This window comes from Canis lupus, chromosome 5, assembly GCF_011100685.1.
Source record: "Canis lupus familiaris isolate Mischka breed German Shepherd chromosome 5, alternate assembly UU_Cfam_GSD_1.0, whole genome shotgun sequence".
NCBI classification, from domain to species: domain Eukaryota; kingdom Metazoa; phylum Chordata; class Mammalia; order Carnivora; family Canidae; genus Canis; species Canis lupus.
In genome coordinates this window covers 21202269-21227564 of record NC_049226.1, presented here as the reverse complement: position 1 = coordinate 21227564, position 25296 = coordinate 21202269, and the positions used below count along the sequence as shown (strand labels likewise).

The 25296-nt window shown below is 43.9% G+C and overlaps 3 protein-coding genes and 1 pseudogene across 3 annotated transcripts; 2 read left to right on the top strand and 2 right to left on the bottom strand.

Annotated features, from left to right (window-relative positions):
* Nucleotides 1-8938: 8938 nt before the first annotated feature.
* On the bottom strand, nucleotides 8939-12249 carry CRYAB (crystallin alpha B). The gene is made up of 3 exons (XM_038536180.1): nucleotides 11796-12249; nucleotides 10551-10673; nucleotides 8939-9283 (listed from the first exon to the last, which is right to left on the bottom strand). Exons 1-3 carry the CDS (start codon nucleotides 11994-11996, stop codon nucleotides 9080-9082), a joined length of 528 nt encoding a protein of 175 aa, XP_038392108.1. The 5' UTR covers nucleotides 11997-12249; the 3' UTR covers nucleotides 8939-9079.
* A 751-nt stretch (nucleotides 12250-13000) lies between these two features.
* On the top strand, nucleotides 13001-14225 carry HSPB2 (heat shock protein family B (small) member 2). The gene is made up of 2 exons (XM_038536179.1): nucleotides 13001-13202; nucleotides 13571-14225. Exons 1-2 carry the CDS (start codon nucleotides 13109-13111, stop codon nucleotides 14023-14025), a joined length of 549 nt encoding a protein of 182 aa, XP_038392107.1. The 5' UTR covers nucleotides 13001-13108; the 3' UTR covers nucleotides 14026-14225.
* A 2297-nt stretch (nucleotides 14226-16522) lies between these two features.
* Nucleotides 16523-25245, top strand: C5H11orf52 (chromosome 5 C11orf52 homolog). Its single transcript, XM_038536181.1, has 4 exons — nucleotides 16523-17959; nucleotides 22968-23005; nucleotides 24041-24123; nucleotides 24347-25245. The coding sequence occupies exons 1-4, from the start codon at nucleotides 17928-17930 to the stop codon at nucleotides 24593-24595; spliced, it is 402 nt and encodes a 133-aa protein (XP_038392109.1). The 5' UTR covers nucleotides 16523-17927; the 3' UTR covers nucleotides 24596-25245.
* Nucleotides 20335-20842, bottom strand: LOC119871816 (annotated as a pseudogene).
* Nucleotides 25246-25296: the final 51 nt, after the last annotated feature.

The window sequence follows — 25296 nt, the reverse complement described above, 5'->3', positions numbered from 1 at the left end:
TCTCTTTCTCTCTCTCTCTCTCTAGATATATATATATCTTCCAAATAAGTAAATGAACAATTTTTTTAAGATTTTATTTATTTATGAGAGAGAGAGAGAGAGAGAGGCAGAGACACAGGCAGAGGGAGAAGCAGGCTCCATGCAGGGAGCCTGACATGGGACTCGATTCCAGGACTCTAGGATCATGCCCTGGGCTCAAGGCAGGCGCTTAAACCACTGAGTCACCCAGGCTTCCCCTAAATGAACAATCTTTAAAAAAAAAAAATCTGGATGGCTTAGTAGTGGAGCATCTGCCTTTGGCTCAGGTTATGATCCCAGGGTCTGGGATTGAGTCCCACATCAGGCTCCCCACAGGAAGCCTGCTTCTCTCCCTGCCTATGTGTCTGCTTCTCTCTGTGTGTGTCTCTTAAATAAATAGATAAAATCTTGAAAAAAAAAAAAAAAAAGAATGTGTTGTTCAATTTGTGAATTTTCCATTTTTCCTTCTGTTATTAATTTCTGGTTTCATTACATTACGATCAGAAAAAATACTTGATATGATTTTAATCTTTTAAAATTTATTAAGACTTAGGGCATCTGGGTGGCACAGTTGGTTAAGCATTTGATTCTTGGTTTTGGCTCAGGTCGTGACCTCCAAGTTGTGAGGTCAAGCCCCACATAGGGCTCTGTACTCAGTGAAGAGTGTGTTTGAGATTCTCTCTCCCTCTCCCTCTGCCCCTCCCACTTATGCTCTTACTCTCTCTCTCTGTAAATAAATAAATAAATCTTTAAAGTAAAATTTATTAAGACATATGTGTGGCCTAATCTATGATTTTTCTTGCAGAATATTCCTTTTGCACTAAGAAAAAGGTATACCCCTTTGTTGTTAGCTGGAGTGTTCTGCTACTACTTTGTAAATTGTCTCTAACTCCCCTCTGCCAAACAAAGCTGCAGAGAACATCCTCATATATAGCTCTGAATTGCTGGGTGATGAAGTAATTGTGTATTTAATTTGGCTGTTGTTCTCAAGAATGGCTGTGCTGTCTACACACACCAGCAGTGGCTAAGGTTCCTATGTTGCCATATCTCTGCCAATACTTAGCATTAACCGACTTTCTAATTTTTGCCAAGCTGATAGGTGTGTAAAGCAGTGGCTCTCAACCAGAAGCAATTTTGTCCTTCAGGAGACAATTGGCAATGTCTAGAGACATTTTTGATTCTTACAACCTTGTATGTCTACTACATCTGGTGGGTAAGGACCAAGGGTCCTGTTCAACATCCTACAATGCACAAAATAGCCCCCACAACAAAGAATTATCTGGTCCAAAATATCACTAATACAATATGGAGAAAGCCTATTGTAAAATTATAGCTTGTTTATACTTTGATTTTCATTTCACTGACTACCAGTGATTTTCAGCATTATTTGTATGCATATTGGCTTTTTGGTTCCCACTTCTATAAATTTCATATGTACAGTCATTGTTCATGTTTTTTTTTTCCATTGGAGCAGCTGTCATTTTCAGTTTGCAGGGGTTCTTTGTATATTCCAGCTACCAATGCTATTCATCTCTTATAAATTTTAGAGATTACATGTATATTCTCCCTTCTGTCAACTTCTGTGGACGGTTAAAGATGGCCACAAATTCTTTGATACTCTCTCACCAAAAGGTGGAAATCTATACCCCTTCCTTTCAAATATAGACACTCTGTAATTGCTTTGACCAAAAGATATGGGAAAAGTAATATTGCACAGGTTCCTAGGCCCAGGCAGCGTTCACCTCCTGTCTTGTGCAATACTCCTTACTGGAGCCCTGAAGTCCAACTACCTGATGGAAATACCCTATAAAGAGGCCCTGTTACTACAAAGAGAGGGAGAGGGGCCCAGCTGAGCCCAGCCTTCCAACCATCTTCACTAAATCATCAAGAGTGAGAGTTAAGGCATCTTGAAGCCTGAAAGCCAACAACTGATCCTAGTCAATGTCATGAGGAGCTCAAGAATTGCCCAGCTGAGCTCTGTGCTATAAATAGTAAAGTCTAATAAAATTATTGTTAAGCTACTACATTTTGGGATAGTTTGATTGCAGGAACCACCAGAACAATATTCTATAAGATTGTATCCTGTAAACTTGTGAACTCTTTTATTGGTTCTAATAGTTTGTCTACTGATTCTAATGGGGTTGTTTGGGTAGATGATTATATCATTTACAAATATTAGCCAATATGCCCATTCTCCTGAATTTTATTTTTATTCATTTAAATATTTTCATATTTATTTGTCCATATTGTTATTTTCCTTTTCTGCTTAAAAGCAACTCTATGATTGCTATGTGTTAGTAATAAAAAAATGGCATCACATATGAATTTACTGTTCTCTTATTAAGAAGTCTGTCGTGTATTTACTCTTTAACCTACCATTTTCCTGAAACTGTACTTATGAAAGTGAAAGTTTAGGGACACCGAGGTGGCTCACTAGTTGAGTGTCTGCCTTCAGCTCGGATCGTGATCCCGGAGTCCTGGGATCAAGTCTCGCATCAGGCTCTCTGCATGGAGCCTGCTTCTACCTCTGCCTGTGTCTCTGCCTCTCTCTGTGTGTGTCTCTCATGAATAAATAAATAAAATCTTAAAAAAGAAAAAAAAAGAAAGTAAAAGTTTGCTCAATCTACTGGATGCTTCAGCTTATAGGTTATTTGACTTTCATATTCTGCATTTGATAATCCACCTGACTACTCACTTCTTTCTTCCCTTGGTTTCTGTGATGACATGCCAAATAGGTTTTCCTCCCATCTCTCCGAGACACTATGTCTCTTTTATGAGCTTATCTTTCTCTGCCAATCCCTAAAGTTTGCCTTTCCAATGATTCTGTTGTTGACCATCCCCTCAACTTCTTTTGGCTAACCCTTGGTGGTGTTAATCACTCCCGGAACTGCAGCTCTCACTTATGTGCTTCCATATTCTAAATCTCTATTTCCATACTAGATGTGTCATCAGAGCTCTGAATATATATACATAACCAACTACTTATTGAGTATCTCCATTTGAATTCTTCAAGAGCCACAAACTCAATGTACCTACAACTGTATTCGTAATCTTCTGTCTCAAACTTTTTCTCTCCTAAGGTATTCATATCTAAGTGAATTCCATAGCTCTCTTTTATGTATCTTAACCACTCTTTCTTATTTTTAAAAGATTTTATTTATTCATGAGAGAGAGAGAGAGAGAGGCAGAGACATAGGCAGAGGGAGAAGCAGGTCCCATGCTGGGAACCCGAGGAGGGACTCGATCCTGGGTCTTCAGGATCACGCCCTTGGCCAAAGGTGGTGTTAAACCGCTGAGCCACCCAGGCTGCCCTATTTTTAATATTTTATCATAAGTTTACACAGTTGTCAAAAACAGAAACCAAGGAATTATTTTGGCTCTTCCTTTTTCATCCCCATTCAAGCACTCAGGCCTTATAAATTCTACCTCCATATTATGTCTTGTTTGAGTCCCCCATTCGTACATCTCTAGTGACTTTTTTTAAAAAGACGTTATTAATTCAAGAAGAAAGCACACAGAGTGTGGTGGGGGACAGGAGCAGAGGGAGAGGGAGAAGCAGGCTCCCCACTGAGCAGGGGGTCCGATGATACCAGGGCTCAATCCCAGGACTCTGGGATCATGACCTGAGCCAAAGGCAGACACAACCAACTGAGCTACTCAGGCACCCCTATTGTTTTTTCCTTGTTCCAGTTTTACATTATTTCTCACCCAGTCTGCTGCAAGAGAGCCCTTTTGTTTTGTATCTCTCTTTTCCATTCTGGTCCCCACGTACCAATCACTATATTGCTCCCAGAGTAACCCCTAAAAGGACAAAGTTGATTATGACACTCCCTTGGTTAAAATCCTTTATTGGCGTCTATTTCCCTCAAAATAAATTCCAAAGTCCTTAGCAGAATCCCTTCCTAACTCCCTTGCCTTATCTCTCACACTGTCTTCCCCATGCATCTAGTGCCCCCAACCAAACCTAAATACATCAGGACTTCATACTGTTCATTCTTCCTAGATGCATTCCCCTTCTTCTTCACCTTGCTAAGTTGTATAAATCAATGATATCATCAACTTGCTAAGTCTCATAAACCAATAAGAATTCACTTTAGACACCCACTAGGATGGCTATAATCAATAAGATAGATGACAAAATAAGTGTTGGTAAGAATATAGGAAAATCAGAACCCTCATATACTACTAGTGGAAATGTGAAATGATGTAGCTCCTTTAGAAACACTCTATTTCCAGACTGGGTTTTTTGTTTGTTAGTTTGTATGTTATGTGTCTGTTAGCCATTTGTATATCTTCTTTGGAGAAATGTCTGTTCGTGTCTTCTGCCCATTTCTTGACTGGATTTTTTGGATTTTGGGTGTTGAGTTTGATAGGATCTTTAGAGATTTTGGATACTAGCCGTTTATCTGATAAGACATTTGCAAGTATCTTCTCCCGTTCCTTAGGTTGCCTTTTAGTTTTGTCAACTGTTTCCTTTGCTGTACAAAAGCTTTTTATCTTGATGAAGTTCCAATAGTTCATTTTTGCTTTTGTTTCTCTTGGCTTTGGAGATGTATTTAGCAAGAAGTTGCTGTGGCTGAGGCTAAAGAGGTTGCCGCCTATGTTCTCTAGGATTTTGATGGATTCCTGCCTCATAGTTAGGTCTTTCATCCATTTTGAATGAATTTTTGTGTATGGTATAAGAAAATGGTCCAGTTTTCATTCTTCTCCACGTGGCTTTCCAATTTTCCCAACACCACTTTTTGAAGAGATTGTCTTTTTCCAATGGATATTCTTTCCTGCTTTGTCCAAGATTAGTTGACCGTAGGGTAAGGGTCCATTTCTGGGTTTTCTATTCTGTTCCACTGATCTATGTGTCTGTTTTTGTGCCAGTACTATACTGTCTTGATGATTATAGCTTTGTAATACAGCTTGAAGTCCAGAATTGTGATGTCTCCTGCTTTGGTTTTCTTCTTCAACATTCCTTTGGCTATTTGGAGGTCTTTTTTGATTCCATATAAATTCTAGGATTGTTTTTTCCAGCTCTGTGAAAACTGCTGGTAGTAGTTTGATAGAGATTGCATTAAATGTGGGTACCATAGACATTTTAACAATATTTATTCTTCCAATCTGTGTGTGTGGAATGTTTTTCCATTTCTTTGTGTCTTCCTCAATTCCTTTCATAAGTATTCTAAAGTTTTCAGACTACATATTTTTTATCTATTTGTTTAGGTTTATTCATAGGTATCTTATGGTTTTTGGTTCAATTGTAAATGGGACTGATTCCTTGATTTCTCTTTCTACTGCTTCATTGTTAATATATAGAAATACAATAGACTTCTGTGCATTGATTTTATAATCTGTGACTTTGCTGAATGCCTGTATCAGTTCTAGCAATATTTTGGTGGAGTCTTTGAGTTTTCTACATAGAGTATCATGTCATCTATGAAGAGTGAAAGTTTGACTTCTTCCTTGCCAGTTTGGATGCCTTTTATTTCTTTTTTGTTGTCTGATTGCTGAGCCTGGGATTTTCAGTACTATGTTGAACAACAGTAGTGAGAGTGGATATCCCTGACATGTTCCTGACCTTAGAGAAAAAGCTCTCTGTTTTTCCCCATTGAGGATGATATTCACTATGGGCCTTTCTTAGAATTATTCTATTAAAAAAATGATAGTTTAAAAAAATTAAAGCACTTAGCACAGTGTCTACCACACAGTAATATTAGCTCAATAAATGTTAGCTAATATTAAAAAAACAAAATAAGTGATAGTTAGAATTGCCAACCAACTCGTGGCATAATTCAGATATAGAATTATGGATGAGCTAACTATAAAGCTGAAAAAAGTCCTTAAATATACTGGACTAGAAAAGTTCTACACTAATGACAATGAACAGCCATAGCAAAAAATGTGACCTGGAAATGAATAACAGTAAAGATGTAGTCTAACTTGAGTTCAGTAAAAATACACCAAAAAGTGAGCCTGCATATTCAAACAAATTATGTCAAAAACATAAATATCAAAATCTAATAGTCAAAGTATGATTTAAGACCAACTCATTAGGATTATGTCTGCTTGAGAAATCTGGTAATTCACTAAAATGATTAAAGTTGACATATGATTTCCAGGACATTCTTCAGATTTTTACACTATTTAATTCAGCTTCTGTCAGTTAAGATTTTTTTGTATTCCGATAACATAAAGCCATTGTCAAAATAGATTTAAACAAAAACAAGACATGAGACATTCTGAAGTAAGGAAGGCCTAGAGTTGGCCAATTTAGCAATTCAGTGATCCATCAAGGACCTAGAGTCCTACCATCCTTCTTGCTCAGCCATCCTTGGCATATCATGGATGGTCCCTCAAAGTTTCAAGATGGCTATAGCAATCTGAGTGTCACATCCTCATGCTCCAACATTAGGAGGAAGAAAAAAAGCTCTCCAACCTTTCTCCTCTCTCTCTCTCTCTCTCTCTCTCTCTCGATGGATCTTATTTATTTATTTATTCATGAAAGACACACACACACACAGAGAGGCAGAGACACAGGCAGAGGGAGAAGCAGGCTCCATGCAGGGAGCCCGACGTGGGTCTCAATCCTGGGACTCCAGGATCACGCCCTGGGCCAAAGGCAGGTGCTAAACTGCTGAACCACCCAGGGATCCCCTTTTGATGGATCTTTTTTTTTTTTAATTTTTTTTTTATTATTTATGATAGGCACACAGTGAGAGAGAGAGGCAGAGACACAGGCAGAGAGAGAAGCAGGCTCCATGCACCGGGAGCCCTGCGTGGGATTCGATCCCGGGTCTCCAGAATCGCACCCTGGGCCAAAGGCAGGCGCTAAACCGCTGCGCCACCCAGGGATCCCGATGGATCTTTTTTAAAAACTAAAACCCAGGGTGCCTAGGTGGCTCAGTCAATTAAGCATCCAACTCTTGATTTTGGCTCATTACTTCAGGGTCATGATCTCAGAGTTGTGAGATAGAGCCCTGCATCGGGGCTCCACTCTCAGCAGGGAGTCTGCTTGAGATTTTCTTTCTCCATCTGTCTGTCCCTCCCCCCACTCTGCACTCCAGCACAAGCTTGCTCTCTCTCTCTCTCTCAAATAAATAAATCTTAAATAATAATAACTAATAACCTTTTCTGGAAGCATCTTCAGCAAACTTGCCCCTGTCTCAATAGCTACAATTGGATCATGGCCCTTTCAAGACTAATCATTACAGAGGGAAGGGAATTTCCATGATTAGTTTGGGCTAATCAAGATAGATCACCTGTGCCTGGAGCTTGGTTCACTTTCCTGAAGCACATGGCTAGAATATGGTGATACCTAAATCAATCTATGGAGCTGTTAGCAAGACGAAGGTGGTAAATAGGTTGGTTAGGCAACCACCTGTATCTGTTACACAGCCACAAAAATTAGCTGTTAATTTTAGAGAAATCTGACTTCTGGCTAGATCACAGCATTTCTGGCTGTTAGGAAGTTGTGTTGTAGGAGAAAATATTTTGAACCTGTATAGATTTGCAATTTATATTGTCCTAGCTCCACACTCCTACAGCACGAAAAATTTTGGCAACTATTTCAGGCAGAATATTTGATTTTTATTTTTTTAAGTAGGCTCCATGCCCACCGTGGAGCCCAACATGGAGTTCCAACTCACAACCCTGAGATTAAGACCTGAGCTGCGGTCAAGAATCACATGCTTAACCAAATGAGCCGCCCAAGTGTCCCTCATGTAGAAGATTTTAAAAGCGTAGCCAATCCCCAATCTGTAGGCTTTGTGAAGGCAAGAATCTCACTTTACTTTGTGGTCAGTCCTTGAAATCAGAAATTAGGTAGAAGCTACTACAGAAAAATAGTAGTATTTGTGAACAAATATGCCAGATAACCTATACCAGAGCTATTTTTCACTAGTTGAGTCAGAAGTTTTGTCTGAACCCACAAGTGGGATGGGGGTGTTTTTGTAGAGTAATACATCTTTGTTTAAGCTGAATAATAGAATTACTTATTGATCAATTATTAATAATTCTGAAACTTAATTTTTTTAGGAGGAGGGTTATTGGATGCTTCCCGTCTTCGTTGTTTTTTCTTTTTTTAAATATATATTTTTTAAAGATTGTATTTATTTATTCATGAGAGACACACAGAGAGAGGCAGAGACATAGGCAGAAGCAGGCTCCATGCAGGGAGCCCGACGTGGGACTGGATCCCAGGTCTCCAGGATCACACTCTAGGCTGAAGGCAGGCGCCAAACCGCGGAGCTACCCAGGGATCCCTTTTTAAAAATATTTTAATTTACTTTTTTATTAAGCTGTATATACAATGTGGGGGTCAAACTCAGGGGCCCAAGATTAAGAATTGCATGCTCTACCAACTAAGCCAGCCAGGCACCCCTTCCCAGTCTTAGATCCAAGATATTTGATAAATAATTTGGAGATTACAAATGAAAGGCTTGTTTGGTGATAGTAACTCAAATCCTATTCATTTCTCTTGCGAATTAGCTGAAGGCATTGCTTATCAGTAGGAAAATATCACTTTTGGCATACCACCTCCTGCCTGGCAACAGGATTAACTGCAGAGACTCACTAAGGTCTTTTATGCATATTTATCCAGAGTTCTTTCAGATTTGTTGTTGAAAATGAGTGCCAAAATCAGAGGAGGAGAGAGAGGAACTGATATTCCTTGAACTCTGACAAGGGCTTTTACCTACATTTCCTCCTGGATTTACTCTTTACAAGTGTACAAATCAGCTCCACGTGTTACAAATGTAATACCTAAGGACTAGAAAGGTTGACTTGCTAAATTTATACTATTAGTAAGTAGTAGAGACAGCCATTCTGACTTAATATCCCCAGAGTCCCCTAAATCATAATGTGATTAAATGGATCTGCTGTATTTTTACATTTATTTTTTAAAAATACAGAATATTCAAACACAAGACAGTTATCTGTTGCTGAATAGTATTTTATTAGCTTAATAATTTGGGCCTGCCCTTAGCATTAATAAGCTTCAGCACTAATCACAAGATTTTCATTCACTGGTGGGGAAATTTTCTTGTTTTAAAAAATGCAGTTAGAGAAAGGGCATCTATTTCTTGGGGGCTGCAGTGACTGCAGGCTTTTCTTCACGGGTGATGGGAATGGTGCGCTCAGGGCCTGAGGCCTGCTTCCTTGGTCCATTCACAGTGAGGACCCCATCAGATGACAGGGATGAAGTAATGGCAAGAGGATCCACATCGGCTGGGATCCTGTATTTCCTGTGGAACTCCCGGGAGATGAAACCATGTTCATCCTAATCCAAGAGAAAGAAGAAAGAGAGAGATAAGAATAGGAAATGGCACCACTTGCTGAGAACTCAGACATTCTCCTTCCTCTGACATGTGACCATACACCACTGCAACAAGAAAAAACCAAATGACTGTTCTGTTTGGGGCTAAAAAAAAAGTTGCCTAAGTGGTCACTCCCACCAATGAGAGTCTGAGAAATCTGAAACAGTGAAAACTGCACAGCTCTTCAAACTGAAGCATAGATATCTCTAGGAGTATTTCCCAAAGGTTTATATCAGTGTTGGGCCTACTGAAATATCATTCAGCACTGAAGATCTGAGTCCCTAAAGAAGTCCAGAAATTATCCTGACTCTTCAGGAATGTCCCAGAATGTCCCAGACCAACAGGACCACTGCTAAAACAACGACAACAATAAAACTTCATCCAGGGAGACTATGACCCAAACTTAAATCACATAAACAAAGCTGAAACAGACCAAGGACCTCAAACTATACTGTTTGATGCACAAGTATATGGGTTCTCAATAATCGGTAAGAAGCAGACTCTTTTAAAAACCCTCCCAGAAATTAATGAGAAGCTATTTCATTCTCTAGAATTCTGCTAAAAACTACCTGACCCCAACCTTTATACAGCTCAATCTCAAGGATTTATGCAGACAGGCTATCAATGAACTGATTTCCACATGGGCTTCAGGGTTCTAGCTGCTGAATGCAGCTCTGAAACTTAGACAAACCCAAGTAGTTCAGCATTTTAGATGAGCTAAAGATGAGAGCATTCTGGAACATCCAAAAGAAAGGCTCAAAGTCAAAGGTCTTCAGGATACGCGCAATTCATTTAATTATGTAAAGTAACCTGGTGTCTGACAAGCACTATTCCTAAATCAGTGGTCCTTAACTTTGAATGTTTATTAGAATAACCTAGGGAGCTTTTAGAAATGCTGATGCCTGGGGCCCACTTCTAAAACAATTTGATTTAATTGGTCTGGGATATGTCTAAGCGCTGAGATTTTTCTTTTCCATTCCCCTAATGATTCTAAGGTGGCCAAATACCACTGGCTTAAATGGGAAATAAACATCCCATATATCCCACCTAAGGCAATCATATCAAAACAAACAATAAGACCTCTTCTCTGGCCCAAACAAAAATAGGTTGTCCCGGTCCCAGACCCTCATGGCTTAAGACTGGACAGTTGCCAGGCTCAGAGGCTGACGGTAGAGTCTGGCATGTAGCACACAGTGGATGAATGAGCAGAAGAGAAAACACACTACACACCTGGCGCTCTTCATGTTTGCCATGCACCTCAATCACATCTCCCAACACCTTGACCTTGAGCTCCTCTGGGGAGAAGTGCTTCACATCCAGGTTGACAGAGAATCTGTCCTTCTCCAGACGCATCTAGAAATAGCAAGAGAGGAGAGGGTAGGAGAAAAGATGGTAGGAATGTGGATTGCATCAGTGCAGTCTCTTCGTTCTGCAGACTCGCTTTCTCTCCAGGTAGTTCATCCTTCTGTTTTTGGGTCAAAATCCCTTTTTGAATAAACATGGCTCTCTGGTTCAGGGGAGCCACTGGAGTGGTACCCAAGGCATGCCTCACGGTCATCAGACCCAAATTTCATGTACAGGGACAGGAAGAAAGACAGGCTACCCAGGGGAGCAATCGCAAGGATGGATCTGGACACGGCTCCTGCTGCCTCTCTGACCCCAATGCCTGGCCTTGTCATTTGTCTGTGAGACAAAGGCCCTTTCTTTTTACTCAGGCCCCTGCCAATTTTCCCACCCACTCAATCTGGAATGTTCTGCTGGTCTTGATTGTCCTTCCAAAGCCCTTGCTCACTCAGCTCCTGTTTACTCACATTTGAATATTTATTTTTAAACCAAAGCGTTCTCTGTGACAGCTCTGTCAAGCTTATCTGTTCACCCCCTTTCTCCCACCCTCTTAGGACAAGCGGGGGTCCCAAGACTGGACTTATGCCCTGTTCTTATCAGGTTTGGACACAGGTCAGTGCCCTGTCACAGTGCTGAGAAACCTGGAAAATCTTAGAGGAAGGAATAGAAAGAAAGTAAACAGTGTTTGCTGTCTTCAGCTCCATTCAGTGGAAGTGAAAAGCTCAGAATGAGGCAGGACTGTTTCCTGACTCTGAAACTTGAGATGCTAACATTTGTCAGGAGTATGAGATATCAGAAGAGGCGAGCAAAGGAGTCTGAAGGCAGCTCTTTCCCTGTAGATCTTTCTGAACCAAACCAGAAAGGGGCATCCTACTTAGAAGTTAGGAGATAGAGGGCGATCTTCACAGCCCGTGGAGAAAAGGCAGTAAGTAGGACACAGTGGAGCATCAAATACAAACAGGTAAACTGGTGGAAAGAACCAGTAGCCTAGTGTTTCTTAAACCCTGGTGGACGTACAAGTGCCTAAGATGCTTAGACATAGCCATATTCAGGCAGAGAGAAAAAGGAGAGCAGGTGGATATGTTTCCAGGAGGTTCTAGGAAGAACTCTCCTCTCCTGGCAGAAACTTACCTCTGAGAGCCCGGTGTCAATCCAGCTGGGTGCCCGCAGGAATGAGGGTGGCCGAAGGTAGAAGGGGCTCAGGGAAGTAGAAGTTGGGAAGAGATCGGACTCCAACAGGTGCTCTCCGAAGAACTGGTCAAAGAGGCGGCTGGGGGAGTGGAAGGGAAAGAAGGGGCGGCGGATCCAGGGGTGGTGGATGGCGATGTCCATGGTGGCTAGGTTGAGTGGAGGGGGTCAGCTGGCTGGTCAGCTCCTTCAGCCGCAGCTACAGCCAGCCCCTTATATACGCAGTCTTGTGAAGCTTCTGGAATGGTGATGTCAGGAGTTTTATTATCCCAGCTCACCACCCGTTCATGGAGACTTGTGATCAGGGATTTGGCAGTGTGACACATACCCAGTACTCACTGAGCTAAGAAAAGAGAAATACAAACACGTCTGAGCTGGCCAGTGACTTGTCCTGGTCCTGTTGCACTAGCTTTCCGTCCACACCCAGTAGTGCCCCCCCACACCCCCTTCTCTGGAGTTGGGAGGGAGTCAGGAATCCCAAGCAGGCGGCTGTTGTGCCCCTCCTCCTCCTCTCCAGCCTAGCGTGCCAGGGGAATTGGGCCAGTGACTATCTTGGGCCTGGGCAGGAACTGGAATCTTCCTAGGCTGGGCCCCAGGGACATTAACTCTTTATGGGTCCCTGGAGGAGAGCAGCCATCACCAGCAAGTCAGCGCCAGGCAGATATCTGTGTGGCGCCCGGGCTTGACCCTGGTTCAGGAGAGGACCCTGACATTCGTCTGGGCAGAAGACCCTTCACCCCACTCCAAAAAAGGGTGGGAAAGTTTCTTGCATCTTTCACCTTACACGGCGGCAGAACGTTAAAACCGGGACAGCTTTGTGCAGTCGGGTGTAGGGTGCCCGGGACTTAGGAGGACAGAGGGAGGAAATGTGGAAAATGTGCCAACGGTGAGGGTGAGGGTCGCAGCTAGGCCGCTGCAGGGCCTCGGGACCGGCCTCCCGCGGCAGCTCGCAGCTCGCAGCTCCAGCTCGCTGCCCAGCCAGGACCCCCCGCTGTCCCCTCGGGCCGCCTGCGACAGCTGCAGGGCGTGCGGGGGGGGGGGGGGGGCGCGGGGGTCCAGGCAGCGCGGGTCACACACTTGTCGCTGGCGCTCAGGGGCCCGGCCCCCGCCCCTCCCCCACCCCGGGCTCCGCACTATTTTGGGTGGTGTAGACCCCGCCCCCACCTCGGACCGAGCCCTGGCCGGCCCCGCAGCTGGAGGGGTCGCTGCTCTGTTGGGGCTGCAGCTCGGAGCAGAGCCGCCGACGCCTCGCAGCCATGTCGGGCCGCTCGGTGCCCCACGCCCACCCGGCCACCACCGAGTACGAATTCGCCAACCCCAGCCGCCTGGGCGAGCAGCGCTTCGGAGAAGGTATGGCACAGACGCCACCCCCGGCCTCCCGCCCCCACCTCCTGAGATTCCGGGCTGACCTCCCGACAGTGCTGGCCTCCACCCCACTCCGGGCTTAACTGAACTCCTGGGGCGAGCCGTCTCCCACCCGGACCCCCCCCGCCCCCGCCCCCGCCAAGCAGGGCTCGGTCCCCTTCCCGCTGACCTCGGGGCAGATGCCCGGCCCTGACCCCCTGGCTGGGCCCGTGCTCCCCTCTGTCCCGCGGTCCCCGCCCGGCCTGCCCTCTGCACCCCCATCTCGGCCCCTGGCCCCCTCCTGCCCCCCCCCCCCGCCCTCCCTGGCCCTCACCCCTCGTCCCCGGCTCATCCTGCCTCATCCTGCCCCTCAGGCCTCCTGCCCGAAGAGATCCTGACCCCCACCCTCTACCATGGCTACTATGTCCGGCCCCGGGCCGCCCGCGCCGCCGAGGGTAGCAGGGCAGGGGCGTCTGAGCTTCGGCTCAGCGACGGCAAGTTCCAGGCGTTTCTGGACGTGAGCCACTTTACGCCCGACGAGGTGACCGTAAGGACTGTGGACAACCTGCTGGAGGTGTCTGCCCGGCACCCCCAGCGCCTGGACCGCCACGGCTTCGTGTCCCGGGAGTTCTGCCGCACCTACGTCTTGCCCGCCGATGTGGACCCCTGGCGGGTCCGGGCGGCTCTCTCCCACGATGGCATCCTTAACCTGGAGGCACCTCGGGGTGGCCGACATTTGGACACGGAGGTCAATGAGGTCTATATCTCCCTGCTCCCTGCACCTCCCGATCCAGACGAAGAGGAGGAGGCAACCAGGGTTGAGCCCTGAGTGTCACTGAGCCAGCACCCAGCGAACCCCTTTCTACCCCCCGCGGTGGTATGAGCAGCTGCCCACCGCCCCAGAGGTAGCCGCATCCTTGGGGGGAGGGGGAGAGTGCATGGCCCACAATGTATGGTTTGGTCCCTTGAGACATGTCATAGCCTTTGGTTTAGTTCTGGGTGGAGCTGAATAAACCCAAATCTCAGGGCCTTGTTTGTGCTGCTCCCTGTTCTGTGGCCTGGACGATGGGATGGGCAGGGAGGGAAGAGGCCATAGCCAGCGAGACAAAAGCTCCTCCGTTAGATGTGCCCCACGTCACAGCACCCTGAGCTCACACTTGGATGCTGAGATCATACCCGGAAGCTGACACTGGCTCCAGATCAAATTCCTAGCTGTAATTTTCTCACAATGCAACAAAAGAGAGAGTGATCCTGGGAGGGGAAAGGGATATGCCATCCAAACAGCCCAGAGGGCACTGTCTGAGCTGGTGATTAGAGACACAAAAACAAGGGTCTCCAGCCTGTCTGGCCTGTTTCGGGTAGGGGTTGGGAAAACAGTGTTAGCTGGAGAGAGTTGCCTAAAGCCCTGTTTTCCCAGAGTAAGATCTATCCACTGAAAATGGTCCCTGATTCTGAGCGGTGGAGGCATACACAGGGCACAGACACAGACGCCTCTGCCATTGTCACCAAACCACCAAGTGTCTCCAACCTGTGCACAGGGTCTATGAGAGAAAGCATCTGTTTCTAATCTTGGAACATCCCAAAGAGAGGAATCACTTAGTCCAAGACTAAATGCAGGGGCACTAGAGCTATTTATATGGTGATGGCGGCCAGGGAATCTTCCTTTGGAAGCAGACTCTTAATACTAGGGACATGGTGTGTTCAGAAAAGTGTGGGCATCTGGCTCCTCAGTTACTCTCTGTAGTTTGTGCATGTGTTGATTTGAGAAGGGTCCATAAGACCTCCTTGCCCCCAAATATATATTTTACCAGGTTGTGGTGGACACCTGAAATTCTTCCATTTAAGTGGTTGATTCTGAACTTTTTAAGGTTACAGACCCGGCTGAAAAATCTAGCAAAAGCCGTATGATCCTCTTCCCAGAAAAATACACTCAAGCTTGCCTTAACGATTTGAACAGGTTCACACAGCTCTTGAGATCCATTCCTATAACCCCTTCTTAGGGATCTGTGGATTCTCAAGATAAGAGCCCTCATTCAAATAATTCAATTCTTGGTTAAAGGATTACCATTTAACAAAAACGAAAGCGTACCTCAGAGAAATAACTATTGACACATTCATTTGTTCATCCATTCACTCGACAAGTGTTTCTCAACCCCCAAGTAAGGCACTGTGGTGGATGTACATTATAAACATAATTTTTTTTAAATGCTCTTTTATTGTCTACTTTCAGGAACCTTACATCTAGTTGAGAAGAAAAAGAAATAGAAGAGATCTTTATTCAGACTTCAGCCAGAATGATTTCCATTGATCTATTTTGGAATTGTTATTATTATTATTATTATTATTATTATTATTATTATGTTAGTTTTATTTCAAAGAGGGGGTTCCTTAGCTAGAAAAAAACTCAAAACCTCTGGTTTAGTCCAAATCCCCATACCACTGAAATTCTTTTACAACTATTAGTCAACTTCCTCTTGGGACTTTTTTAAGTGAAAGAGAACTTAGAACTTTGTAAGTTCTTTTTGGCAGTTCTTCATCAGAACTTTTTGGATGTATTTCTCATAAATTCTTCCTTTTGTTGACCCCAAATCTTCATTTCAGTAACTTCTGCTCATTGGTATGGTCATGTCCAGAAAATAAATGCAATCCTTCTTTCACTTAGGAGTCCTTTACAGATATTTTAAAATAATCATCCTGTCCTCTAAAAGCTTCTCTTTCCCAAGTAATATACCAAATTCTTTTAACCATATCTTATAGGACATTTTTTTAAAGTTTGTTTGTTTATTTGTTTGTTTGTTTGTTTATGCAATACCTACACCAAACATGGGGCTCAGATTCACAACCCCAAGATCAAGAGTTGCACGCTCCTCAGACTGAGCCAGCCAGGCGCCCCTAGGACTTTCCAAACCACTTGTTACCTAGACAACTTTCTCTTGAACACACTGGCTTTTGACAATGTAACTTGAAATTCAACATGTAGACCTAAAATTATTATTCCAGTCATGGGCCCACTGGAACAGACTTCCGTGAATCATTGATACCCTTATTTATCATTCTAGAATTCCATAAATGCTGCTTAAGGTATATCATACCACAGTACACTGTGGTTTCCTATGGAGTTTCTGGTCATAAAATCTCTTTGGTGTTTTCCTTTAAAATTTTCCTTTACATTTCCTGAGGCTGGGTGGCTGAGTGAGTTAAGCGGCTGCCTTTGGCTCAAGTCACCATCTCAGGGGCCTGGGATTGAGCCCTGTGTTGGGCTCCCTGCTCAGTGAGGAGTCTGCTCTTCCTTCTCCCTCCACTCCTCCATCCCCCCACTCTTGTTCTCTTTCTCTCACTCTTGTTCTCTCGATAAATAAAATCTTATTTTAAAACTCCCTTTAAATTAGAGAAAGTGGCTGAAAAGAGACAAGATTTTGGAGGGCTTTGAGTGCCAGGCTAAGAAGTTTGGGTATCGGGGTGAAAGGAATACAGTTAATACTAGAATACAGAAGGAATTACCGGGGAGAAGCACAGCCATGAAGTAAGACGCTAGTGCAATGATCCGGCACAAAATAATAAAGTAAGATGCTTTGCCATCTGACAATTAGCTGAGAACAAGCAGTAATAGCAATAGCTAGAAATTAATGAAAGCTTCCCATGTGCCAGGCTGTGGACGAAAGCTTTATTTACTTTATCTCATTTAATGTTCACCAAAATCCTATAAAACTATCACTCCCATTATTCCCATTTCTCTTAAGGAAAAAAATATGGGGAGGAAGGGAGTGTGCAGGCCACTCCCTATGGAGCCCAGGGCTGAGCTATGGGTCCTGAACACCCAGCAGGGGCACACAGATAACCGGACATCTGAGCAAGATGGGTTGGGAGCATTGAAGACAAGCTCACAAATTTTCCCAGAGCCCATATTGTCTACAGAGGAATTTGCTCAACTGCATCCTACTTGCTGGTAAGAGTAGAATGAATATAACATTGGCATTGGAAGGAGAAGCTGAGTTGAGTTGGAAGTGGAGCTTCTGTAGTTCTGTACTGGGATGAGGAAGTAAGAGATCAGGAAGTGCTGACGCCATGCCAATCCTAGAACCATATGATTTTTGACCACAGAGGGGATTAGGTAATGAGTCTAGTCCTCTCTTTTCACCCAAGTAGAAAAAGTGACCTGCCCACATTAATTCCAAAAGCAAGGGAGCATATAAAAGGAATCAATTTCTCTAAATTTAAGTTTCCAGGAGACTCCAGTATTCAAACCCAGATTCTGGACAGGGACAATAAGAACCTGATACTGGTTACTTTGAAAGTGAAACTCCATTAAACCTGAGTAGTGCTGGGGAAACATATGGTAAGAGTCTTCACTCCATTATAGAGGCTATATTTCAATGACCGTTTAAGGTGGTAGAGAAACATTTCCTAAGGAAACCCAGAGCCCCTTCCTATCTCAGGTTTCTTTTCACTGAAGCTTGAAGCTCAACATTCATGGCTTCATCAAAGCAGCTCCAAATCCCAAAGGTGAGATAGCTCTCACCTGGAGCCCATGTGTGTTCCTCTACCCCTTGGCTGGAAACAGTCACCTGGGAATCACTCCAGCAGGTGGCTTCCAAAGTCCAACCGGCTAGGTTGAAATCTGACACTGACAGAGACTCCCTGGGAACTGCTGTTGAAAGCTAAACCAGGAACCAGGAAATCCACAACCCTCTATGTAGAAAAACAGCTGGGCTCCCTCCGAGACAGAGCACCATGGGAAACCAGCTCTGCTGCCGGGGATGCTGGTGAGTAGGGGCAGAGTGGGGGAGGGTAATGGCTCTGTTGGTGGACGTGGAGGCCCAGAGAATAAGAGAAAGCCTACAGATAGTTCTCTACCAACCTCCCATTGCCACCTCCCTCTGCCAGGCACACCTCCAGGTGCCAACACCAGAGCATTACCTCTTTCTGTGTTGACTCCTTTCAGAAAGCCTCAGAAAACATAGCCAAACATGCTGACTGCCGCGTGGCCAGAGCAGGACTGGAATGGTGAATTGGCCTGGTTTCTCCTTGTCTTCCTCTTCTTCTCCTTTCCTTTTGCTCCCTTCAATTCTTCCCTGGATGATCATCATAATTATAATGTTCGAGAGCTACCAGGCTCTAGGCACTTTTCAAGCAATCTCCTTTACTCTTTCCAACAATAGTATGAGGGAGGTGGCCTTACTCCTCCTGTTTTTACAGCTGAGAAGCTGAGGCTCAGAGAAGTTAACTTCTCCCAGGTCACATGGCTAGTGAGCAAATAAACCAACATTCCAACCCAGGCCTGTCTGACTTCAGACCCCATACTTTCTACCCGTGCATAATACTGTCTCCCACATCAAGCAAAGCAGCTTTGGAGACATGTTATTTAAAAGAGATGAAGTAGAGAGGAGAATATCCATGGAATGTTTGATTAGAGCTTTCACACTTCCTTGCTGTGTGTGACCTTAGGCAAGTCCTGTAACTTCTCTTTGTCCTCAGGTAGACAATATAGCTAACACGACCTATGTTGTTTAGATTATAGGTTTGAAGAGCAGAGGATATGTGAAAGCCTCACAATAAATTATTTGTAGTGTCTTTACTGCTTTTTCCCAGAGATATAATCACTCTAAATCCCCAGACCTAGTTTTATCTTGTTTACTGTTTTCTTGGCTATATCTTCCATGTCTAGGTCAGTCTTGAGGATGTCTTGGTTGTGAAAAAAATCATCATCATATTTAGAGAAATAGATAAGGTCCTTTGAAAAGCTACATGTAATTTGGAATCAGTACATTGGGTTCCAGTCCTGTTCTTACTACTTGTTCAAACAAACATTTTTATTGAATGCCTATATGTACCAGATATAATGACAGATGCAGAGGATGTGGTAATAATAGGTAATTTGGCCCCTGCCTTCTTGCATAAGAAACCAAAGTTCTACGGATGCTTGGGTGGCTCAGTGGTTGAGCCTCTGCCCTTGGCTCAGGGTGTGATCCTGGGGTCTTGGGATCGTGTCCCACATCAGGCTCTTTGTATGGAGCCTTCTTCTCCCTCTGCCTATGTCTCTGCCTCGTACTCTCTCTGTCTCTCATGAATAAATAAATAAAATCTTTAAAAAAAAATAGAAACCAAAGTTCTAGGGCTTCACTTGGCCTATCTGTAAATTAGAAATGATAATGAGTTTCTCAGAAGCTAATCAGATTGGTGGGGGTGGAGGGGTGCACTTTTTAAACTCTGAGATGTCCCATAGACATAGGACATTTAGGGTCTTCTAAAAATTTTTTTCCCCAAAGATTCATTTATTTGAGAGAGAGAGGGATATTGTATTCGGGGTAGGAGCAGAGGGGAAGCAGACTCCATACTGGGCAGAGAGCCCGACGCAGGCATGACTATATGACCCTAAGATCATGGCCTGAGCCAAAATCAAGAGTCCAATGCTCAACCGACCACCTGAACCACCTAAGTGCCCAGGCATCTAAGCATTTCTACAGAAAGTGTGTCACAGCTTCCTTTGCTTCCTTTGTGCCAAGTTTTCACAGTCTTCATTTTTGGTTAATTCTTTCTCTGATGGTGCTAATCATAGCAGTCAGCTTTTACTGATGTTCCTTATATGTCAGGTACCTGTATTTTACATTTTTTTTAATGTAATTCTTCCAAAAGTCCATGGGATTTAGCTTCTATTATTATCCTCATTTTGTTAATAAAAAATGAAAGCCTGATGAAGCTAAAAACTTGCTGAATATCACACGGCTAGTCTGATACCATCACTTTGACTCTAGGGCCTTGTTAGAAACACTACCCTGGATATTCCAACCAAAACATATTTTTTTCCTCTTAAAATATTATTAGGACCAGGGGCACCTGAGTAACTCAGTCAGTTAAGTGTCTGACTCTTGGTTTTTGCTCGAGTTAGGATTTCAGGCTCATGGAACTGAATCGCGCATCAGTCTCTGCACTCTGCAGGTAGTCTGCTTCAGATTCTCTCTCCCTCTCCCTCCTACTCACTCTCTCTCTTCCCCAAATAAATAAATTTTTAAAAAATTTTAAGTATTAATAGGACTGGATAAATATTGTTCTCCTCTGATTCTTACTATCTCAATAAACTTAGAGACTTTAAGACAGTATGATGATTAAAAAGATTTTTATTTTAAAATATCATTATTATTATTATTTTCTGATTATAAAAGTAACACACATTCACTGAAGAAATTTTGGAAAATACCAAAGAGCAGAAAATAGGAAGCAACCATAAATATTCTAAATATATTTATAGCAACCATAAATGGCAGGAACATTTTAGTATATTTCCATGTAATCCTTTTTTTTTTTTTTTTTTTGGCGCACTTCACAGTTACATTTATTCATGCCACAAAGGAAACAACACATCTACAAGTGTACAGCAATGCTTCATGTTCCCATCTAACAGAGCTTGCTGAGATTTACAGCCAGACTGAAGTTCTATCTGATTTGTACTCCAAGCAAAACTGGATAATGATGACCATGAGCAGGTGCCAGGACTCAAAGCTCTCATAGTTTTACTTCTTTTATCAGCAATCCTGATTTTATAAACGGTGAAGTCCATCAATCCCATTCCTACCCAAATCTCCTGGTAAACTTGGGTATTATAGGCCTCTATGAGGGATCCAAACATTTTAAACAAGGCTTTGAAGCATCTCAGCACAGAATCCCTGGCTCAGACTGTCCCAACCTGCACAGCCAATGACTCGGAAAGGTCACTTCCATGTAATCCTTTTGAAATGTTTACATGCATAGCTTTTATCCCAAAACATGCCTTATTATCTTTTTGTTAACTTAATAAGCTTTTCCGTGCTATTAGATGTTCTTCCAACATGTTTCTTAAACAGATGTATAATGGTCCATTTATTGAAGATGCCATTTATTTAGTCAATTCCCAATGTTAGACATATAGGATATTTACTATTTTTTTGCAAATTGCAAAAAAATATGTCCAACATTGGGAATATTTCCAGTCAGAAATATCCTATATATCCATTCCCTTGTAAACAATGCTACAATGAGCATCCATATTTGCACCTGATTATTTCTTAGGATATGGAACTGCTATAGCAGAGGGTACACACTTTATGTTTAAGCCTCCTCATACTTCTTATCAATTGCCATGCAGGAAAATTGAGCCAGTTTTTATTCATACTGCCAATATAAGAGAGTGCCTATTTAGCTTCCTGAATTCTGAGCTAAAAATAAAATCCCATCAGCTATTAGTCTAACTGAATATTCCATTTAGGTTGTGTCCAGGCACTGTATAGTATCCAGCTTGGGAAAGGCTCCATTCACTAAAATTGGTCGCCCAAATCTGTTACTTTAGAATTTATATTCTCTTTATCCATTTAAGTAGAAGTAAGTAGAACAGTCTCGACAAGGGCAAGGAATTAGAGGCTAGGATAAGGCTATGAATAGACAGAGGTAAAAAAAAAAATTTTTTTTTAAGAAAAGGAAGAGCTAGGGCAGCCCTGGTGGCTCAGTGGTTTAGCGCCGCCTTCAGCCCAGGGTGTGATCCTGGAGACCCGGGATCGAGTCCCACATCAAGCTTCCTGCATGGAGCCTGCTTCTCTCCCTGCCTGTGTCTCTGCCTCTCTCTCTCTCTCTCTGTGTCTCTCATGAATAAATAAAATCTTTAAATTAAAAAAAAAAAGAAAAGAAAGGGAAGAGCTAAAGTGGCAGAAGTAGAAACACCTAGAAGTGGTTTCAAAGCTTTTCCTCCTGAACCACGTGTAAAGTTCAGATGGTGATTCTATTTGCTCTCAACTTAACAAGCTGCATTAAAACCAAAAGTCAAACCAAAACACAAACAAATATATGCGGGAAAATCCTAATTTTTTCCACAGGAGGAAAAAGGACATGATCTAGACGTTTCCCTCCCTCCCTCTTTCTTTTTAGCTAGCAAAAGAAGGAAATTTCCTTAGGGGGACAGAATTCAGACAGATAGGGCTGGCTCTGGCGAGAGTTGGAAATGTACTAGCAAGAAAAAGCATCCGGAGTAAGCCCCAAACTATTCAGCCTATTTCCTCAGACAAGTGTTTTTCTCTGGCCATCAAACAGTTGACAGTCACGTAGACACAGTGGCTCCACCAGGGACCCCAGGGGCTCAGAAATGAGTCTGTCCTACAGCTCAGAAATGAGGTCTGTCCTGCAACAAGGGCAAGGCAGCTGAGTCACTCACCAAATTCAGAGCTCCCTGTGCTGTGGATGTTAAAGGTTAAATATCTCTCACTTTCTCTGTTAATTAAAAACAAGGACAGAGAAGCAGGAAGGGAGATCACATGTTAGAAAAGGGCTTTGAGGAGTCCTAACCAGTAAGCCCTGGTTGTGGCAGCTCCTGTGACTCCCAGATGAGAATCCCATGTTAGCAGAGACCCTGAAAAAAGAAGCACTGAAGCAGCAGCAAGAGGGTCTCTGAATCCAGGAATATTCCATTATTTGGCAGGTTTCCCTTACCCTCTGCTGGGATTAGCCTGCTAGACAATCCCAGAATAGCCCTCAACCCAGCTATATCCCTGGCATGTTGTGCCTAGTTGCCTGAGGCTGTATTTTGGGTTTAGTTATGTCAGTTGTACCACTTCACCTTCCAGAACCATCCTTGTGGGAGAGATACGGTACCATTGATAAATGCCTAGGCTGGCTTAGGGTGAAGCTTTGTTAGAAGGAAGTGAGGGAAGGTCATCCCAAAACGTTCAGGAGGACACAGAACAAATGATGAAGGTGGGAAGATGGAGGCCAGGTCCCTTACACGTAGGTGATCTGTGTTTCTTTTTACAGGAACTGCCCATCAATTGCCCAGAGGAAAAAGAAAACAGGTAACTGGATGTTGGGGGTGGGGGCTTGAAGTGGTCCAATTAGAGAAGTTGCTAGAACCTGTGTCTTTGGAAAAGGCAAAGGGATGAAAAAGAGGAGAAGCCTTAGAAGAGATAAAGGGAGATACTACACCTGAGAAAATCTTCCAGGATTCAAGACCAGCTTTGAGTCTCTGGGTCTTATCCTTTCCATCATCTCAGAGTGGCAAGGTTGGATGCTCATTCTTTCATTCACCCAGCAAAAATTAATTGAGCACTGATAGTGTATGCGAGGCGCTCTGCTGGGTCCCAAGGAGGCAGAGAGGCATAAGAAGGACACAAAGAGCTCAAAATCAAATTTGAGAGAATTGTTTACACATAAGCAAGTAACTGCAATGCAATCTACTAGTGCTATCATAGATTCACATTCATAGGAGAGTAAGAGTGCGGGAGAATGGGAGAAAACACCAATGTTGAAGGAATAATAGCAAGTTCTCAAGCTGGAAGAGGAAAACAGAGAAGGAAGGGTATTTTAGGCAGTGGAATTGTCTCACATAGAAGGAAGGAAAGAAGGAAGGAAGGAAGGAAGGAAGGAAGGAAGGAAGGAAGGAAGGAAGGAAGGAAGAAGGGGAAAGAAAGAAAGAAAAGGAAGTTAACCCTTCCTTGAAAGTGACCGATTGTGTGGTGTGGCTGAACACTTAGCACATTGTACTTTAATAGTCTGTATACTTATTTATCTCCCCTAGTAGACTGTAAGCTCTCCAAGGCAGAGAAAATAGCCTGCTCATCCTTTTATCCCCAGAACATGGCACACAGCCTGCCATATAATGGGCTGTCAACATTGTACTGTGTTAGGGGCCAGTGAAAAATGAGGATGGAAGATATTGTGGGCAGAGAATGAAAGGAGTTTGGATGTGAGAATGTCACCAAAGAGGTGAGAACAGGGGCAGGGAGATTAGTTAGAAGCCCACCATAATACTCAAACAGAGATTCCAAGAAGGCAATCTCAGCAGAGACAGAGAAGAGAGACTGAATTTAAGTTGGATTTCTTTCTCTCAGGAAGCCAAGCAAGACAGACACTGAAGCAGCAGCAGCAGCAGCAGCAGCAGCAGCAGCAGCACAGGCACAAGCACAGTGCAAAGGTGATGACCGGCCTCTGTCCCTTCCAGGGGGCTGTTCTGACATGGGATCTGAGGACTCAGCATTTTCACCCTGTGACACATCTCCATTATCTGGAACCAGAAATTGCTGGTTCTGTCCCACAGAGGAGCAAGGCGAGGGGACATCAGAATCACTGACCTTGCTTTGTAGGTGAGGGGCAAAAGCAAGCCAAGAATCTCCCTTCATGCTGTCCATTTCTTGCAGGTCCATAACACAAGAGGACATACGTATGAGCAGGTGTTAGAGAAGCCCGGATCTCAGGAGAAGAGTCCAGGCCTCAGGTCCAAGGAGAGCAGCTTACATTATGCAGACATTCAAGTGTGCAGCTATACCCAGCCTCGCTCTGCTCGGCAGGTGAAACACCTCCAGTCAGAAAATGCAACGGAGTACGCAATCCTCCGCTTCCCACAGGCCACACCCCGCTATGACAGCAAGAATGGGACCCTGGTGTGAGCTCTGGGGAGGACGCACCTGTTTCCATCATTTTACCACTACTCCCTTGGGGGAGAATCTGCCTTGGGGAATTGGTTGGCAGCCCAGAGATGCCTGCCACGTTTTAAAGAACTCCAGAGTCCCATGAATGCCACCAGTCTTGCCCCCTCCCCTAGGCCTATCTTTTATTTGCCACCGTTAGCTTGGAGTTGTATTTGGGTTAGCTAGGTGTGGATGGAGCTCCACAAAATGAGGGGGCTAGGATGAGCCTGAAGGAAGTGTTTTGACCTCTACCTTTGCTCCTGCTTTCAAGAAAAGTGCTGACAGGCCAGGTTACCCCAGCACTTGAGCTGATTTTGTTGGGCTTAATTTAACGGTGTCTCTTTTACACACCTTACACTCCACAGTTTAAGAAGAAGAGGAGCTCTGGAAAAGCATTCTCAGTTCTTGTACACAGCCCCCCAGAGCTGGCTTGGGCAATTCCTTCGGTGGTGGGGTCAAAGGTCCCAGAACCTAAACAGACAAACGAGGGCAGGGACTGAGGCATGGAGGAAGCGATCTCTGACCATCGGTGACAAGGACTTCAAGTCATTTGACAGAACTGCGTGACCTGGAAACTCCCCTTGGCTTGCAGGTGCAGAGCCGCTAGGATCAATAAATCACAAAAGGAATATCCCTGGTGGCGTTTTCCCGGGTGGGGGGCTGCGGGCTTTACCTAAGTA

Coding starts and splice junctions, on each gene's coding strand:
- CRYAB (XM_038536180.1), bottom strand. CDS start 11,996: ATGGACATCGCCATCCACCACCCCTGGATCCGCCGCCCCTTCTTTCCC. Junction 10,674..11,795: donor TTGACACCGGGCTCTCAGAG/GTAAGTTTCTGC, acceptor TGCTATTTCTAG/ATGCGTCTGGAGAAGGACAG. Junction 9,284..10,550: donor GCAAACATGAAGAGCGCCAG/GTGTGTAGTGTG, acceptor CTCTTGGATTAG/GATGAACATGGTTTCATCTC.
- HSPB2 (XM_038536179.1), top strand. CDS start 13,109: ATGTCGGGCCGCTCGGTGCCCCACGCCCACCCGGCCACCACCGAGTAC. Junction 13,203..13,570: donor CGAGCAGCGCTTCGGAGAAG/GTATGGCACAGA, acceptor CCTGCCCCTCAG/GCCTCCTGCCCGAAGAGATC.
- C5H11orf52 (XM_038536181.1), top strand. CDS start 17,928: ATGGGAAACCAGCTCTGCTGCCGGGGATGCTG. Junction 17,960..22,967: donor CTCTGCTGCCGGGGATGCTG/GTGAGTAGGGGC, acceptor TTCTTTTTACAG/GAACTGCCCATCAATTGCCC. Junction 23,006..24,040: donor CCAGAGGAAAAAGAAAACAG/GTAACTGGATGT, acceptor TCTTTCTCTCAG/GAAGCCAAGCAAGACAGACA.